Source organism: Egretta garzetta, unplaced genomic scaffold, assembly GCF_000687185.1.
Source record: "Egretta garzetta isolate BGI_Z169 unplaced genomic scaffold, ASM68718v1 scaffold322, whole genome shotgun sequence".
In the NCBI taxonomy this organism is placed as follows: Eukaryota; Metazoa; Chordata; class Aves; order Pelecaniformes; family Ardeidae; genus Egretta; species Egretta garzetta.
This window is the reverse complement of record NW_009259044.1, coordinates 4,608,538-4,627,235: the sequence shown is the minus strand read 5'-3', so window position 1 is coordinate 4,627,235 and position 18,698 is coordinate 4,608,538. Positions and strand designations below refer to the sequence as shown.

At 49.4% G+C, this 18,698-nt stretch overlaps 1 protein-coding gene across 1 annotated transcript; it reads left to right on the top strand.

Moving 5' to 3' along the window:
• The first annotated feature begins 10,669 nt into the window (after positions 1-10,669).
• On the top strand, positions 10,670-18,011 carry KLHL25 (kelch like family member 25). Its single transcript, XM_009635067.2, has 2 exons — positions 10,670-12,494; positions 17,837-18,011. The coding sequence occupies exon 1, from the start codon at positions 10,682-10,684 to the stop codon at positions 12,449-12,451; it is 1,770 nt and encodes a 589-aa protein (XP_009633362.1). The 5' UTR covers positions 10,670-10,681; the 3' UTR covers positions 12,452-12,494; positions 17,837-18,011.
• The last annotated feature ends 687 nt before the right edge of the window (positions 18,012-18,698 follow it).

Here is an 18,698-nt window from a genome sequence, read left to right as displayed (position 1 = left end):
GGGGGGGGGGGGGGGGGGTTGTCCTTTTAAAAAAAAAAAAAAAAAAAAAAAAAAAGCTGCCATTCATCTCTTGAGCATGAAAATGAGGTGGCATTGCTCCCCCCCCTCCCCCGTACGTGCATCTCCCAAAGCTGTGCTGCAAGGGACGCAACTTCCACAGCCTTTCTGATGAAACGGGTTCAAGGAACCCTGCCTGGAGAAGTGTGCAGGTTTGTGCGAATGACTGAGCTGAGCTGACAGAGGGGAAAAAGTAGCCCTCCATCCCTCTGCTGTCCTTACGGGCCCTTTGCGTTTTAAAAAGTTACAAGCCTGTTTGGTAGTTGTTTGGAGGGTTTTTTTCTTTATTTTTTTCATCCATCCACTTGCACTTAGAATCATAGAGTCACTTTGGTTGGAAAAGACCTTTAAGATCATCGAGCCCAACTTTTAACCTACCCCTGCCATCCCACCACTAAACCCTGGCCCTAAGCACCTCATCTATCCTTCTTCTAAATACCTCCAGGGATGGGGACTCGACCACCTCCCTGGGCAGCCCATTCCAGAGCCTGACAACCCTTTCGGTGAAGAAGTTTTTCCTAATGTCTAGCCTAAACCTGCCCTGGCGCAGCTTCAGACCATTCCCCCTCATCCTATCGTCCGTTAGGCATTGGGGGCTTAGACTCACCAAATCTGTGCCTGGAAAATTGTCTGTCCTCAGCCTTTCATAAGGAGACAGTTAAGGGTTTCACAGTATTTATATGGAGTGCCCCAGCTTCGTAACTGGTTTCTGTTTTCTTTTCCCGGCAGTCTCCACATGTCTTCTTCTCTTCAGGGTGCCATGGGCTGTAGCTTTTGTAGTCTTCCGCCAAACGTACTTCTGGACGGATCCAGAGCTCCAGGAAAAACAAACAGCTCTACAACCTTTATACTTTAAAGAACTTCCTTTGTCTTCTGCCTCCTTCCTGTGTCTCGTGACACTTGTTTTTACTGAACCTACCTTAGGAGCAACCGGAGAGGTTTGTAACACACCCTGCACCTTTCTGGTGGTGGCCAGCTGCTACTGTTAACTCAGCTGTGTTATTGATGGCTGCGCTGGTAATAGTCTCCTTTCAGAGTAGGTGTAAACCAGGTCTGAGCTCTAAAGAACTTTCTTTTCTCTGCCCATCTCTCAAGGGGTCTGACTCCTTAGTGAGATGGGACCTTTCTGGGGCCTCTCTGTTTTCCTTGTCCTGTTTGCTGCTTCAGATCAAATCTTATCTGAAAACACAGTTTTGTCTTTTTTTGTGTCTTTAACCCTAACCATCTCCTCTGGTTTATCTCTCTGATAAGGCTATATACGCTCAGGGAAGCACTTAGGGAGGAGACGTGGGTGGGAGTTTGCTCTGCAGCGGGAAGGTGTGGGGTGGGCAGAAGTTTCTCGGGACTAAAACTGGAGTGAAATTCACTGCAGAAGCAAATTAGTCGCACCACAGTGTGAATGCAGGAGACTGTAAGCAGCTTCAGCACTGGGGAACTTAAACTTCCTATCCTTTTTTTGTTCATTTTCTCAAGTATTGTTATCTGAAGTCCTGCCTCAGCATGTATGCGAAGCGTGCCCCGTGGTAGCCTCCCAGGCTGTGTTTGGGGCAGGTTCAAGTAACTCAAGCAGTGGGGATGGTGTCTTGGATGTGGTTTTGGAGAGGAGATAAGGCCAGTTGAAAATCATTCAACCGCAGGAGCTAGGCAAATGAGATTTGTGAAGGCAGACAGCCTGGGAACAGATGACAAGATGCTGCGTGACATGTGCCCCAAACGTGTGAAAATGAGCGTGTGTCTGATATGTAACATGGTCCTGCCGGCGCTGGAGTGAGTGCTGGACGTGGTCCTGGGTGGGGACAAGGAGCGTGTGTGTCTGTATGTGGATGTATGCATGTGTGAATTATGATAGCATTTTTGTCCTTATGGTGGTAACCAACCGCTCCCCCAAAGCCTGCAGGAGTTCAGGTCCTTCTTCTTAACAGCCGGAGGAGGTTTTAGGCAATGTTTAGGAGGGAGGTGAGTGAAACGGGAAGGGCAGAATGTGGTCATCTGTGGAGGTGGAAGAGGATGAGCAGTGAATTGCGAGATGGGAAGTGGCAACGTTACAAAAGAGGGTGTTGAGCAGTGCCTTGGCCTTGGGTGTGAGTAGGTGGAGCGGGACAGGCAGAGCTGGCCCGGGGTGTCCGCGGCGGCGGCTGACGCTTGGGGACTGTGGAAGGGGCAGCTTTGAAGAAGCAGTGTCAGCACTTGAACTGGGGAGTAGATTTACTCCCATCCTTTATAGACTGTAATTGAATTGCAGTGAATGTAGCTGGCATTGCTTAAAACAGTGTCTGCAAGAATGCCGTCTAGGAAGCATTTAGCTGTAACAAGCTACCGCAAGCCCCCTGGCCTGACCTTTAGCTGCCACCGCATCCGTCCGGCTTTGCTTATCAACTTTATATCTCCGCAGTGACTATTAGTATCACTCCAGCCAGGACAGGCTGCTCTGTCTTCCCCCCCATCTCTTGTCCCTGGGAATGTTGCGTGTCCCGTAACCACTGTCTGCTTGCTGACCATTAGACTTTGCAAAGACTATCGGTTTTATATGATAGCCTGTCAGATTGTGGCGACGCAAATTTATTACTGTGGCAGACTGGCAATCACTCTGGTTTGCCCATGATGCGTGCACAGATGCCCAGGATAGCCTGGGCTGCTGCAGTGTTCCCACGCTGGTCCAAAACTTGCAAGCTGAGTGCATGGTTTGATGCTGTGTTAGTACTGAAATGAAAAGATCAGAGGTGGGTGTCGCATTTGTTCCCTCTGTCCAGAGCCAGAGGGCAGTGAGCAATGCCCTGTCTTGCAGCCCCAGACTCTTCAATATCTGTCAGCGCTTTACAATCCAGTCCGGAACGGCTGTCCTCCATGCCCATCAACATCAGGGGCTAATCTGTTCGTGAGGCACGAGGGCCTCCCATCTCCACAGCTCTGAACTCCAGCCAGAATTGCAAATGACCTCCTGCAAATCGAACCTGGCAGTTGCACCAAGATCTCCTGCCTGGCAGGGGAGCGAGGAAGACAAAACAAAACCCCAGGTTAACAGGCCAGGCACAAAATTGAAATCCTGCCCTGACAGCAGGCAGACGGACCTGTTTGGTATGAGCGTCTGCAGCAGGGCTTCTGGTTAGCCTGACCATCAGAGCAATCAGCTCTGCCAACCTCACCGCCGGGAACCAGGCACAGCATGCAAAGAGAGTGGGAGGACCTGAGTATGCTTTCTGGAGTCGGCAACTGCAGTGGTTATTCTGGCATTAATTTGACATATACCACATCTCATCTTCTAAACTCTCCCTGGGAAGTGGCATGTGGTTCTGCTCCTCTGTGTTTGAAGTACCAAAGGCCTTTTGCCTTTGCAGCACATTAGCAAGTTGGCTTGCTTGAAAAGGACTTTATCCTGCCCAGATGGGGCTGGGGTAGATACTGCGATCAAGTAGATTGTTTCCATTCTGGAGCCTTTTTGAGTATAATTTGGGAGAGGGGACTGCAAACTCCCTTGCCTCCTCTGCAGCCCTGCATTCATTTTGCAAAGCGACTGTGATTGATCTGGCAAGAATGGGATTTATTCACTAGTGGAGCTAGAGGGCAGGCGGGGAGGACAAAACCCCACAGCAGCCTCTGAAATGAATCACGGGCTCTGAAAAGATCCGCTGGGGTTAAGGCGTAGCAATGAAAAGCTATTGTCTGGAGCCTGAACTGTGGCTAAAAGCGTTATTTATCACGATTTGGATAGTGGTTGTAGGAGGGTGTGATATTCCCAGGAACTGCAAAGCTGATGTGCTTAGTGGTGAACATGAACTTTGATTGCCTCACAAGTAGCACAAGAAGCTTTATGGAGTAATTTGGTTGTGGAGTAGCAAGTCCAATACCTGATTTTCAAATAAAACTGCATGTATTGCATGCAAAGTGGGTTTCCTGTGGGTACTTTTGTTTTGGTCGTTGCTTTTAGCTCGGATTAGTCCATGTCTTACAGATTTGAGGCACTACTGCCCCCTTTACCAGTGCTTTTACAAGATAGAACAAGAACCTTGCTAGCTGGTACAGCTTGGAAATACTGCTTTTGTTTTCTATGTAAGTGGCATTCAGTAGATTCTTGTGGTGGCTTTGGGCTCAGAGTGGAGCATGGGTTTAAAGGGGGGAATGGTGGGTACTGGTGAGAATGGGATATGACATCCCATTGGACAGATGGACAGACTAAGTTTCCGAGTTCAGCTTTGCTTTAGTAAGCATGTACAGATACGTGCCCGGACCTTCTCCAGACAATCTGATATCCTGGAGCCTACAGAATTGGGCTTGGAAAACCTCCCAGTTTCTGTCTGAGCCAACAGAAGGAGCCTTTCACATGGACTCTCTGTTTTCTGTCTAGGATATACAGGCTAGACGAGAAAGTGAGAAAATGAGAAGAAACGATAAGGATGTCTTCCATTCTCCAAGGCTGAGGCAGGATCAGAAATTCTGCTTTGGGGCAATGGGGTCAACTGTCTTTGCTTGCCTATTTGCAAATATGATGAAATGACGAGTGTTTGTCAGGAAGGCCAAGTCCAGCTCTGTTACAGAGATACCCTCTGATTCATGGCAGAGTTACGTTGCCTGAATTCCAGCGTGCAAAATCACAGTTGCATCTTTGCTGCGTTAGTCATCCTGAAGAGGACTTGAGGCACTTCTACAAATTTGGCTGACACGGGCAAACCACTAAATTCACTGGAATTGCTGGAGATGAACCCAATCTGTTAGAGAGCAAAGTCTGCATCCAGGCACGCAGGAGTGTGGACAGAGCACAGAGACGATGTGGTGAAGGTCCTTTGGTGTCCACCCAGCAGCAGCCTGGGCTCCGCAAGTGCGGTGCTGCACTAAATGCCAGGTGCTGGTTTTATTCCTTTCATCTCAAGCACTGTTTACAGAAGGGCATTATTAGTACTGAGCATTTCAAGCAGCTCCAAGCTATATACCTGATAGTCCACTGTGGTATGCAAGAACAGGAAAATAATCTGAAAACATCTTTACATTTGTTCCTTCCCCTTTCTTGTTTTCTGTCTCCCTCCCCCACCATCTTTTCCTGTTTTCTGTTGGGTTTTTTCCGCTTTTGAAGCTGGAGCTGTGTCTGTGAGTACGTGAATGCCTGCATGTAGTAGATCCCCCTTCTCAAACCTTTTGATGGTCTCCGGCGCTGGGAAATTGCATCTGAAAAGCAGCTGTATCTGGGTTTTGCATTTGACAGTGTGTTGCCACACTGTTCTCTCTCCTAAGCAGCTTTGCAAGGAGCTCTTCCCCGTGAAGACAACACAGTGGGTGACTTCAGGTTTCCAGTTTGCTACTCTGCACAGTAAAAAGGGGGAAAATACTTCTATACCAGTAATTTTGTCCTGGGGTGGCATTGCTGGCCTAAACACCAGGTGGTGGGGTCCATGAAGGTGTTGGAAAGGTACAGATATTTGGGATGAGGGAGCAGGCATGTTCCTAATGGGTAAAGAATTTATCCCACCACTTCCAGGGAGAAGTTGAACTTTGGCTGAATTCAAGGCAGCATTTCACCCCAAAGGGTTGATATTGTGAAATCGGAAAGAAAATAAAAATCTTATGCATGCCTCCCTGCGAAATCAGTCATCGCTGGCCACTTGAGGATATATATGCATATATATGGACTGCATATACATGAAGTCCATAGGTGGAGGATCTGTATGGCTGGCTGACTGGGAATGAATCTCCACTGCAGTATGAGCAGCTTCTTTCAGGTCTCCTGAGCTGAGCCAGCAGGGAACCTTACTGCTTATTTATTTACTTATTTACAGCTTTAAATAGTTCATGGTTGAGTGGGGCAAAAAGGAACGTGTTCTGCTTGCTGCTTCTCCGAAAGTCTGATTGGCAAACAGAAAGTGCCAGCTTCGGTTCATGGGATTTGGGCTCTTTGTTGGTGTTTAGCCAACCTTCACGGTCTTGGGAGAAGACTTATAAATCCTGTAATTTTGCCCTTCTAAGCAGAAATTATTCTTGATCCCCTGAAGTCCCTCTGGGGAATATTTTAGTAGCTCTCAAATACTGTCCTCTTCAAAGGAAGCAGCATCTCAGCTGGCGATTCCCTGCAGATAGTGAATGAAATTGGGAGATTTGTGGACAGCCTGCTGCTTTAAGATGGAGGGGGGAACCCCAAGCCTAGTTAAATATAGTCCATGTATCAATAGTCCTTCTGAGCTGTCCTCTCGGACATTTCTTTTGTGATTGGAGACTTTCAAATACTCAATTTCTCAGTGCTGCTTGGGTTTTTCAAGAGGTAATAGAGTGATTCCTGAGGTTCTCCGAAATGATCCATACCAGCTCCCTAAAGCAGGGCTCCGACATGGTGACCTACCAGCCTTCTGCTGGGACATGTTTGTAGGAACCAAGAGGCGCTTGGACTGTGGCTGTTGTTCGGGTGGGGAGTTTGGCCAGCTCTGTGGTTTTGGTTTTTCCCCTTGTTCTCATTGCCAGCTTTGTCTTGTCCAGAGAGACTGCTGGAGTGTTTTCTTCATGAACTGAGATTCATGGGGTCTTTTCGCCCTGAGCCAACTCCTAGCCTCCTTCAGGTTTGCTGTCTGCCCTGTGTGGGTGAGTGGAAGGATTTCCAATGCATCTCCTTATCTTACTCTGCTGGAAAAATCTGCCTTTCATATACCTGCTGTACAAAGGCTGCAGACAGCCAGGGGAATACTATAGCCAGCAGACAGCATTGGATAGCTGTCAAAAAGCTGATGCCCTTCTCTCCTTATCCATATGGAAGAAGGGTTATTATCTGCCTCTGCATGCAGTAAGATCCTTCTAAATGGCTGTGCAGTAGATACTTATATTTTCAGTAACTGCCTTCTGAAGGAAAAAAATGAATGCAGCATGGAGAAATCCTAGACCCAGTTTGTTCAGGTCAGGCCTTCTGCTATTCGCGTTGACACATCTGTTCCAGTGATAGCTTTCTGCATGATGGAAGATGCAGCTGGGAGCTCCGATAACCCCCTGAGCCTCTTGCAGGTGGGAGCTTGGCAGGAGCCACTGACAGGTTTCTTTGTGCAAAATATTCCTCATTCTGAGTGGTTCTGGTTTTTCTCTTTAGCTCAGTAGCAGGGTAAGGGGAGCAAGAATGTGATGGGGCCAAATTCTGCTTTGCACGCATCTGCTTCTGAGGAGTGCCTGTAAGAGCATGTGTCATGGGTCCAGCCTGTTCATCGCTGCAGTTAAACATTGCTTAAATTGCAGCATGCATCTGTGCACATCATGAAAAGTGTACAAGATCCTTTTACTTACAGGCTTCTGAGGTTTATAAGGCTGCTAGATTTTGGAAGAAACCCATCAGATGAAATAGCTGCTGCCTGCAGTTTCTGTTCATCTGATACGGGTGGGATGATGCCAAGTTCTCTGGCAGACTGAGGGGTGCGGTGGGGTGTGTTTGTGAGGGGAAGAATTAGTACGTGCCACTTTTCTGCTTGTGCCCAGCTATGGCAGGAGAACTTTAGCCCTCAAAACAAGCTTTGGAAGTTTGGAAGTTACTGAAAACCACAAGCAGGCCTTGCTGGTGAGATGGCTGCACACCAGTGGCTGCTTTAGTTTCAGTTTAATGGTCTGTCCAGCCCTGCTGATCGGTGACCAGTGGCATCCAGTGTCATAACCCGGCTCCAGGAGACGCCAAGTACAGGGGCTGTGGCCTCTTCAGCTTTCAGGCTTGCAGCTGTACTGGGCGTCAGTTGGTGCCTGTGTTGGGTCAAGGTGACATGAGACAGCGCTAATGGGGACTGGACTGGAACCTGCCAGTTTATTCCCTGGATACTGTTCAATACCTGTTGGATAGAAATATTATTTGGTTACCCAGTGCCTTGGACAAGATGTTTGATGTTAGAAGCCTGAGATTTTTTTTCTATGTGTATATATATGTGTGTGTGTATACACGTATGTGTGTATATATATTTAAAGTGGCTCTGCTGCAGCTTTTATATAGACATTTTTCATTTCTAAATTACCTGCTTCCTCCACTCTGAGAAGTGGCTTTTCTAATCTTAGCGTCAGAAAAGATGATGCTGCCTTCCTACAATCTTTTTTTGTTTGTTTCCATAGCTGTTCTATATGAATTACTTAATTTTTTGTGCATAAGCAGATCAAAGGTTACCATTGAATAGCTGGTCTGAGCAGTAGCAATGGAAGGGTGGTTTCTGAAGTTGTAGGAATAGAAACCTAAATCAATAGCTTTTAGCAGACTCATAAATGTTTCATCTGTATTCCTCGCTTCGGCGTTATAGAGCTTTGACATGGGAATCCATATAACCTCTTAAATTAGCGTTGTCCCTGTGCTGGGTGTAGATGTTGGAAATCATTTCCCTCGGATGCACTTCAAAGTGCTGCTCTGTAATGGCATTTTCCTTCCTGTTTTGGAGCCTTGATTTCTGCGCAGCCTCCGATCCCAAGCAAAACGAGCTTGGCAGCTTCAACCCCAAGCTGCAGGGATTTTGGCGAGGAGCATGCGCATGTTCAACCAAAATACCCGTGGCAACGCTCCTGCCAGGCTCAGAGGCCAAGTAAGAGTTGTGGCTGCTTGGGCAAGCTATCATTTCTGGACAGAGAAGCCTGGAGGGACCTTTTCCCTGGACTGCGACACAGCCCCAAGGAATGAGCGAAGCCTTGGGAAGATCAACCTCAATAAATCATGGCAGTGGGTGGGGGAGGAGGGACGTGCCCACAACTACTTGTTGAATTTGGACTCTTTTTTGGAGGCAGCGGAGAAGCAGGGGGTAGGAAGTGCGTGAGCAGAGCGTGAGTCAGGCAGCTTATCTGTCCATCCGCCTCCGCTCGAGGTCATCCACCCATGGAGCGTGGGAGGGCTGTGTGGCTCCAGGTCTCCGCCAGGTCAAGGCTGTGACCCATCAGCAGCCTGGGAGCACTGCCTCTGCTCTCTCAGCATTCTGTGGTTTCCCCCAGGCCCCCGAGTGCTGGGCTGGGGTGATGGTGGTGAGCTCAGCCTTGCTGGGGAGGACAGGGCTGACCTGCAGACCTCGTGCTTGCAGGGGAGAAAGATCCCTGAGAAACCTTGGGCTGTGAAGAGCCAGTTAAAAAACAGCCAACCAATGACAACAGAAAGAACCCAACCAAAAACCCTTCCCCAGCTATATCTGTGTGCCTAATTACTGATTTCTAAACAATTAGGTGGCTGGAGCACGATGCTGTGCGATTTCAGCCCTGGTGTCTCCAGCCTGCAAAGCAAAACTTCGGTGTTTTGGGGAAGAGGGAGTGGGAAAGGGATAGAAAAATAGTCCTGGGTGAGAGGGGAGATCTGGCAGAGCCAGAATGTTTCTCAAGCAGCCCCTTTTTCCTGTGAATTAGGCCCACTTTCCCCAGCTTGTAGCCATTCCTCCTGGCTGCCTTGTGTTGGCAGAGAAGCTGAGCTGCAGGCGACAGCCCCTGATGCTCCTCTGCATCCAAACGGGGTCCTCCCTGCCCAAAGCACTGAAGCACTCCTGGGACAGTTCAGACCCCCCCAGGCTCTGTGACTTGCCCCCATCTTTAGCCCATCTAGTTGGCTGCAAACTCCACTTTTAGCCAGGGAGAGTCTCTTTTACTAAAAAATGAATGTAGTGCCTGCGGTGGCTTGGCTGTGTCTGCTGTCACAGGGGTCCGTAATGGAGGCACAGCAGGCTGACCCCATTTTTGGGATTTTTTCAGGCTCATTTTTCAAACATCAGGACAGTCGTGCTACCAACTTCAGTACTGACTTTCAGTTTTAAGAGAGGACTGTACGCATATCTGTCTCTCTACTTCAGTTACATGGGGAGACAAAATAGAGCTGGCTAAAATATTTTGGAGCAAATTACTTGGATTTTATCATCTAAGAACTGTTTATCTGATTGGTGCAAAAGGCTTTTCTTCCACAGGCAAGGATAGGTATCAGGTAGCACATAAATGAAGTATCAGCTAATAAAAGCCTTGTGTTTGCTAGTGCCTGTCTGTTAAAAAGCATAATTTAGCTGTCCCTTTTGCCTTATTCTCTGATGTAAATCTGTCCTGTAAGTCACATGAAGTGTCTGGTGAGTTTTATCAACAAAAACTACAATAAAAGGGTTTGGTAAAATTTGTTCAAAACTTTTGGCTTGTGCTGGTTGCTAAATATTCCATAAATAAAACCAGATGCAATTGCCTTTTCTAAACCTGCAATAATCTGCACGAAAATCAGAAGCCAAACTTGATTTCTGCTGAGCCAAGAACAGACCAGTGCCCTTTATCCTGGATAGACTGCTCTCTTAATGCTAATTTCTAAGGAAAAATTACTCTTCTGCGGTTTGCCAATACCCTCTAGGGGCTGTTGAGACAATTTACCATCAAGTTTGGATTTTGATTGCTTCACTTTGTTGCTCCATTGCTGAATTTCCTCCCTTACCCCCCTCCGCCTTCCCACCCTGCTCAGCCTGAGTTAAATCTTCGGAGGTTGTGAGGGTGCAGGAGGCAGGGACACTGCAAGCCAGGGTGCAGGAGCACCCACCGAGCAGGAGCACTGGGGTGTCACCTGGTGTTTCACATTTGGGGTCCATTCAGGTGTACCAGAATTGGACTGCATATATTCTCTGTGCCTTACATCAGTAAGAACAAGAGAATAATGGGTTTTCTGGTTTATTTTTTCTCTGCAGGTAAGAGCTCTGTCATCATGTCAGTCAGCGTCCATGAGAACCGTAAATCCCGGACTAGCACCGGCTCCATGAACATCTTGCTTTTTCACAAAGCTTCCCACCCGGACTGTGTCTTGTCCCATCTGAACACCCTGCGGAAGCACTGCATGTTCACCGATGTCACCCTTTGGGCTGGAAACAGGTCGTTCCCATGTCATCGGGCAGTGTTGGCTGCCTCCAGCAGGTACTTTGAAGCCATGTTTAGCAACGGCCTCCGGGAGAGCCTGGATGATGAGGTGAACTTCCATGACAGCCTCCACCCAGAGGTGCTGGAGCTACTGCTGGACTTTGCTTATTCTTCTCGAATCATCATCAATGAGGAGAACGCTGAGTCCCTCCTGGAAGCTGGAGACATGCTGCAGTTCCATGATGTCCGAGACGCAGCAGCTGAGTTCCTGGAGAAGAACCTCTACCCTTCCAACTGCCTGGGCATGATGCTGCTCTCGGATGCTCATCAGTGCCGGCGGCTCTACGAGCTCTCCTGGAGGATGTGCCTGGTCAACTTTGAGACTGTTCACAAGAGTGAGGACTTCAACAACCTTTCCAAGGACACTCTGCTGGACCTCATCTCCAGTGATGAGCTGGAAATTGAGGATGAAGAAAAGGTCTTTAAGGCTGTCATCCAATGGGTGAAATACGATCTGGATGAGAGGAAGGCTTATCTCCCTGAACTTTTGAGGAATGTTCGTCTGGCCTTGCTTCCTTCTGAATGCCTCAAGGAAGCCTTGGCTTGTGAGGACTTGATCATGGTGGATGAAAGGAACAAGCTTGTCTTAGATGAAGCTATTCAGTGCAAGAAGAAGATCCTCCAGAATGATGGGGTAGTCACCAGTCCCTGTGCCAGGCCTCGCAAAGCTGGGCACACCTTGTTGATCTTGGGAGGACAGACCTTCATGTGTGATAAGATCTACCAAGTGGATCACAAAGCAAAGGAAATTATCCCCAAAGCTGACCTGCCGAGTCCACGGAAGGAGTTTAGTGCCTGTGCCATTGGCTGCAAAGTATATATCACTGGAGGCAGGGGCTCAGAGAATGGGGTCTCAAAAGACGTATGGGTGTATGACACTGTTCATGAGGAGTGGTCAAAAGCTGCCCCAATGTTAATAGCTCGGTTTGGGCATGGCTCAGCTGAACTGGAAAACTGCCTGTATGTGGTTGGTGGACACACTGCAGTAGCTGGAGTCTTTCCTGCATCTCCTTCTGTTTCCTTGAAGCAAGTAGAGAAGTACGATCCCATATCCAACAAATGGACGATGGTGGCTCCTCTGAGAGATGGAGTGAGCAACGCTGCAGTGGTGAGTGCCAGGCTCAAGCTTTTTGTCTTTGGTGGGACCAGCATTCACCGAGACATGGTGTCCAAAGTCCAGTGCTATGATCCAGCTGAGAATCGGTGGATGATCAAAGCTGAATGCCCACAGCCCTGGCGCTACACGGCAGCTGCTGTCCTGGGCAGCCAGATTTTCATCATGGGGGGAGACACGGAATTCACGGCAGCATCTGCCTACCGCTTTGACTGCGAAACGGACCAGTGGACGCGCATAGGGGACATGACAGCCAAGCGCATGTCGTGCCATGCTTTGGCCTCGGGGAATAAACTCTACGTGGTGGGGGGTTACTTTGGGACTCAGAGGTGCAAAACGCTGGACTGCTACGACCCTACGTCGGACACGTGGAACTGTATCACAACGGTGCCTTACTCGCTCATCCCCACAGCTTTTGTCAGCACCTGGAAGCACTTGCCATCATGATGAGGGTCAGGGCTCGGGGGCTTGTATCCAGGAGGTCAATAAGGTAAGGGTCTCCTCCTTTTAAACCAAAACTTGCACGCCTCAATTGCATCTCCGTGTACCACGGTGAAGCCACGGGTTTTGGGTTGCTCATGTTTATGAAAAGGGAGTGTTTAAAGGTGGGATGCAGGGCCAGAAAAGAGTAGTCAGGCCTGCCATGTTGTAAGTCTTAGCTAGCTCCCAGGTTTCTCTTGTTTCCAGATGATCCTCCCAGTATCTTAAGGGATACATCTACACAGATGATTGCAAGCAGACCACAGCTTCTCTGCCTCTGCTCCAAGCTAGTTGGATGTGCCAGCGTCACCCTTCTGTGGGTGGGGAGGGGAGGGCAGATGTTCCCACGCCTGCTCTCATGGCTATCACCACAGAATACATCCTGTCCCCATGCGGTTGAGGGGGTTATGGTTTCACAAAGCACTTGCACGTGAGTCTTGGGAGATAACAGGGCAGTAAGTGCTTTGGAAAAAGTCTCAGTAGTTTGGTATTTTTGCTGGGTATCTGGGTGATTTATTCAGAGCTGATGAATATGTGGGCAAGTGACCCTTCGGATGCCAGCAAATCTTGGATCTCTTTTTACGCTCTGTATTTACATTTCAGTGGGTAGCAGGAGCAGAAGCTTGGAAGCCACAGTGCATTTGATGGTCCTGGTGTTTATTTAATATCCAGACTGTTGCTTATTAAATCAGAACTTCTGAGACTTCTGTGTGAGACCTGAGTGGGAGGGAAGGGGTTTTGTAACCAGAAGAGGAATGTATTTATTGGTGTTTTGGGGTGTGTAAGAATAAGAAAGTTGGTGGAAACTCATGATGTCCTGTCTCATTCTGGTGCTCTGGCTCTTGCTTGCTCAGGGAAGGTGCAATGCTCTGGAACAGGTCAGTTGGTTCCTCCTCTCTCCTCCCCATTGGGATGTTTGGTTGCCAGTTTCGCTCCGCAGAGCTTTGCGCATCATCACCAATCTGCGCTGAGGTGCAGCTGGCCAGGCAAAGGCCAAAAACTGTTCTCACCTTGCATTGTGAAAACAAATATTGATAATGGGCAACACTTGCATAGCATCATCTTCCCAGGAAGTCTGTAACCTCTCTGCTAGCTCGCTCTGCAGGTTTCACAGTGCTGTCAACACACAGCCCTGCTTTGGTGGTTGGAGACTACCTCCCAGCTAGCTGAAGGAGCTGGGAAACCCTTGTGTATGGGGGCGGGATTGACAAGCTTCACGTATGGTTTTCTTCGGAAGGTGGGGACTGTGGGGAGGGAAATTCTTCCATAGACTCATCAAAATCCACTTCACTTAATACAGGGAAGAAAGAATGCTGCCCAAACCCTCCAACACCCTCTTACTTCCCTGCTTCCCACTTGGTGTGGTTAGTGCGCCTGGGAATTGCCTGGCGGGTGAAATTACTGGCATCTCCCAGTGATCATCTCTTTTGATGCCAGCTGGGAACGAGGAGGAGCTCCGGGCACCTCTGCCAGGCATTTGCCCAGCATGACCACCTGCTTCTCTCGGGTGGAAAAAAAGCATCCAGAGCATTATGCTGGCCTTTGATTTGCGAAACACCTGGTTTCACATGGGTTGGACCACAGTGAGGGCAGGGCCAGAGCGGAAAGGGTTAAAATGAGATCTCTGAGAGCTTTCCCAGCACTGGAAGATAATGGCCTTTCCAAATTCTCCTCCTCAGGCGTTGCCTAGCATCTGTCACAGTGGCTCAGTAATCTAATTAACTATTAAATATTGCAGCAAAGAGTGTGAGGACTCCATCATTTTCAACTCAGGTCAATGGGGCCTCCCTTTAAGAGCTATCCTAGAGCTGAAAATTAATTTTCTCTGGTAGCAGATGTACCTGAATATTAAAGCTCAACATCAGCCACACTGCTGGGAATGGAAATAGGGAATATTTTGAGGTGGGAGTTGATTCTTCAGCCACCTAATAAAAAGCAATCCTCGAAGACACAGGGACGTTATTTTCCTCTCCTGCCTTTTTCCTCCATACTGTATTTGGGTTGTTCAGACCTAGTAAACAGCTTTGTGGGGTTATATAGATGATATTTTTTTTTTTCCCCCCCTGTAATCTGGAGCCTGGCACAAGCACAAGAAAACTAGGAACTGTAATATGCCAACCTGCAAATAAAACTGGTGAAAAGTCACTGTGTGAGGGTTTTATGTACTTTTTTGGAAGCTCAACATCAGCCACACTGCTGGGAATGGAAATAGGGAATATTTTGAGGTGGGAGTTGATTCTTCAGCCACCTAATAAAAAGCAATCCTCGAAGACACAGGGACGTTATTTTCCTCTCCTGCCTTTTTCCTCCATACTGTATTTGGGTTGTTCAGACCTAGTAAACAGCTTTGTGGGGTTATATAGATGATATTTTTTTTTTTTTCCCCCCCTGTAATCTGGAGCCTGGCACAAGCACAAGAAAACTAGGAACTGTAATATGCCAACCTGCAAATAAAACTGGTGAAAAGTCACTGTGTGAGGGTTTTATGTACTTTTTTGGCTCCGCTTCCACTCTTCAGTTAAAAGAAGTATTTAAAGTATACATGAATTCTTGCCAGACAGAATGTCTCTTTGCTTAATTTTTTTTTTAACTAGGTTATTGTTATGGCCTCAGCCACTGTGACAGCTCCTTAAATAAAGCACCAAGATGGCCGAGTGAAGGCCAGACCCAAATGTGTTGCTCAGGCCCCACCAGTCATGTCCCACATGTTTGCCTTGGCTGTCCTGGCTGTACCTGTACCGAAACTGGGCTCAGGAACTGGGGTAACTGGCTATAGGGTCCTGTGACAACTCCGTTGTCCTACAGTGGGTCTGGCTGAGGGATCTTCTGTCTTGCAGCTCCTATCACGTGAGGTCTCTGCTGCAACACCCCTTTTGGTCCCTGTGGGATCTTCCTTGGAGAAGGGGCACCCAGAAGGCAGGTTCTCCAGCACCAAGCTGGTGTGCTTTGGGAATGCTAATCCTATGGGAACCCCCGTCAGCTGGAGAAGGCTCAGGAGGGACCATCCAAAGTGCCCTCAGAGCAGGGCAAGCCGGGCGGATGGGGAAATGCCTGGGCAATCACACAGTAGGAAATAGTACTTTGTATTCATGAAGAAAACAACCTTCTCACCTATGAACTCGTGAGGTTGCATTCATACCAGTCCTGAAACCCAAATAATATGTCCTTGAAAAATGTTGATCATAAAACACCAAGCCGACTTTTCATTTAAAGCATAAAACTGATCAGCTGGAAACGTTTCCTCGAGAGCTTGGCCTTCACCATTCCCCGCTGGAGCCAGGGCACCTTTCGGCAGAGGTCCCAGAGCCCCTGCCAAGAGTGCTGTGTGACATTAATTTAGTGCTTAGCACCAGCAGTTAATTCCAGGGATTAAGCGTGATTAGCAATATGACACGTGAAAGCCCGGTCTCCTCCCACCCGTGGTAGTGGAGCCACGAGGAGGCGAATCGTTATGAAAGGGAAATAAAATACTGAGCACTCAGCTAATATAAAGAATCTCTGTGTTCATGAAGACAAGCAAAGGCCAGCTGGGAGCTGAGGGGACAATGCAGATGGTCTGTCGCAGTCCTGTGCAGTGACAACTGCTGAGGACAACTCTACACCTCCCACTTCAGGTGGTACCAGGAAGAGGTTCTCCAAGCTGCCTGTCTCCAAACTGAAAGCGGCTTCTCCAAAGAATCTGTCCTATGCGACGCTGTCATGGTCATAGGGCAGAGTCACAGTTGGGCTTGGGGCAAGGAGAGGAGCCGTCAGCGGTCACTGGGGAAGGGGAGCCGCTCCCAGGTTGCATGTACCAGCCGGGGAGGATGAGATGGAGAAGGAAGTCGCTGCATCCCTCCGTGCTGGCTCCTGAGCTGCAAACGCTCCCCTGAGGTGGACATGACAGAGCTCCCATCTCAAAACAAACAGGGACGTAGCTGCAGGAGCCAGGGGCTCCCCTCCCAGTGCCTTTCAGCTCCTGCAGGACCCTCCTCACAGTCTGGGCTGTAGGGAGCGGAGACTGGTGGCCAGGCACCGCTCAGGCACGTATTCCTGGGGCTCATACAAAAGCTCAGAGCCCTTTGGTGGCTCCCACTGGAGCCCTTTGGTGGGTTTGGCTCCTGCAAAGGCTACAGGGTGGCACCAGCGGCTGGTGCCTGCTGTTGGGTGGGTGCTGAGCGGCTGAGGCTGCAGGTTTTTTGGGGCTGCTCTGGCACCTAAAAGCTGAACTTTGGCCCCAGAGCTCCTGCAAGGATTTAGGCAGCGGTGCCAGGCCCAGAATTGTGTTCTGATACCACGGTTACACTAAACGTCGGATCTGTTCAGTGGCTTTCCTTGACTATTTAATTACAGCTTAGATAACAAGCCTTTTGCAAAGGTGGCTTCACTGCTGCCTGGCTTGGCTTCCCTTCCACGTGGAACAGCGCTTGGTCAGCTTTTACCTTGCTGCAGGGTTTTGTTGCCGTGTATCACTCCCAGCTCTGTCCACAGAGCCCTGCTCGGAGCCAAACATCTTCCTATGCAAAAGGCCTAGGTGCCTGCAAACAGCAGCCTAAAAAAAATCCTCAGGATAATCTCCCAGCTCCTAAATGCTGCAGCTCGCCTGCGTGCTGCTGGGCTGGCTGCTTGCAACCTGTTACACCCTCGCTGGCATTGCCGGAACAAAGTCACAGGCAGTTTCTCTCAGTGGCTCCTAGGGAAATCCATTTGCATGTGCATAATAGGAAGGCTGGATAAACAGGGACTGCAGTTTTTTTGCGGCTGCTGCTCTTTTCCAAGCGGCTGGTTGTCTCTGAAGCCAGTTTATCAGGCCGTGTTGCAAGGGAGTGGCTGGCCTGGGGAGGAAAGGCGATGAAAATCAGGCTTTTCCTAACCCTGGGCAGATGGAAACGTGCAGCCTGAGCTCGGCCCCAGACTGGATTAATCAACCCCTTGGAAACATCAGTCATACAGATGGTTTTGGAGGAACTGGTGGAAAAAGAGAAAAAGGGTCTTTTTGTTTTGCTCAGCCCCTGGGCCCTCCTCCCTGCCCTGAAGAAAAAAAAAGCTAAAACTCCATTTCCCTCAACTTTTCATTCCCTTGCTATGTCCACAGAAGTTTCCTGGCCAGCTCTGCCCAGTGCTCTGAGCCCTCCTCAGCTGAGTGCCCACTCGCTCCCCTCTGCTGCAAAAGCAAAGCACACCTCAAACCCCAACTAAACCACCTCCACACATCTCTGGGATTTGGGGGGTAGGTGGGGGAGGGGGGGAGGTTACCCCAGTAGCTGCCAATGTGCAACCCCTTTTCTGGTGCATCGCACCAGCTGTGCCCTCCCCAGCGCGGGCTGAGCCAAGCATCAATCCTGTTAATGAGCTTTCTCGTTCCCTCCCCAGGTGCCAGAGTCACATCCATGTCCCCTGTCTCGCTGCCGGAGCCAACGCAGTGACCGAGTCCCCTCCCGTCCTCCCTCGCAGGACTCCGAGGAGCCTTTTGCATCCCTTCCCGGCACCAGGAGGCACAGCCAGCCCCACTGCCAGCACCATGCCAAGGGGACACGAAGGGCCGCCCAGCCCCTTTTTTTGGTAGACCGACAGGACTGAGGGGATATGGAGGCTATGCACCAGGCTGCATCCCCTGGCAAGCATGGCATGGGGAGCTGTTAGGTGCTTTTTGATACTTGGTTGGGGGGGTTAAGAGATATTAATTTTTTTTTTAAAAGGCAGTGAACTTGCTGTTGGTAACGGGTTGACTTGGAAGTGGTTTTTTAAAGGGAAAAGGGGCTGGGGCAGCCCAGAAGAGAGGCTTTTCCCGTCCTCTAGCTCTTCCCATCCTTTGGCTGCTCTGCAGAGACGATGGCGGCGAAACAGGGCAGGTGCCTTTTGTTTTGCACTTTGGGCCCTTTTTAAATTTTTTTTTCCCCCTTTCCTCGCCACAGCCAGTTGCGATTTGGTCAGAGGCCAGGCAGCTCCCGCGCGCAGCTGCTGAGAAGAGCGGGGTGGCTCTGTTAGCGTGCCAAGGCACCGGCACCGCTGCTGAGATATTCACCAGATAAAGCGTGCTGCGTGCTCAGAGCCGGTCTTCTGAGCTTCCCCGCCGCACTCGCCGAGCAGCGCGTGGGTGAGGGCGTAATTAGCAAACGAGCAGAAACAGAGGTGCAGCAGGGCAAAGCTCCCACCTCTAGCGGGGCCTCGGAGGGAAAGCAAGCCAACGAGGGGAGCGTCACGGGGCTGGCAGGGCCGGCTGGGGAGGAATCCC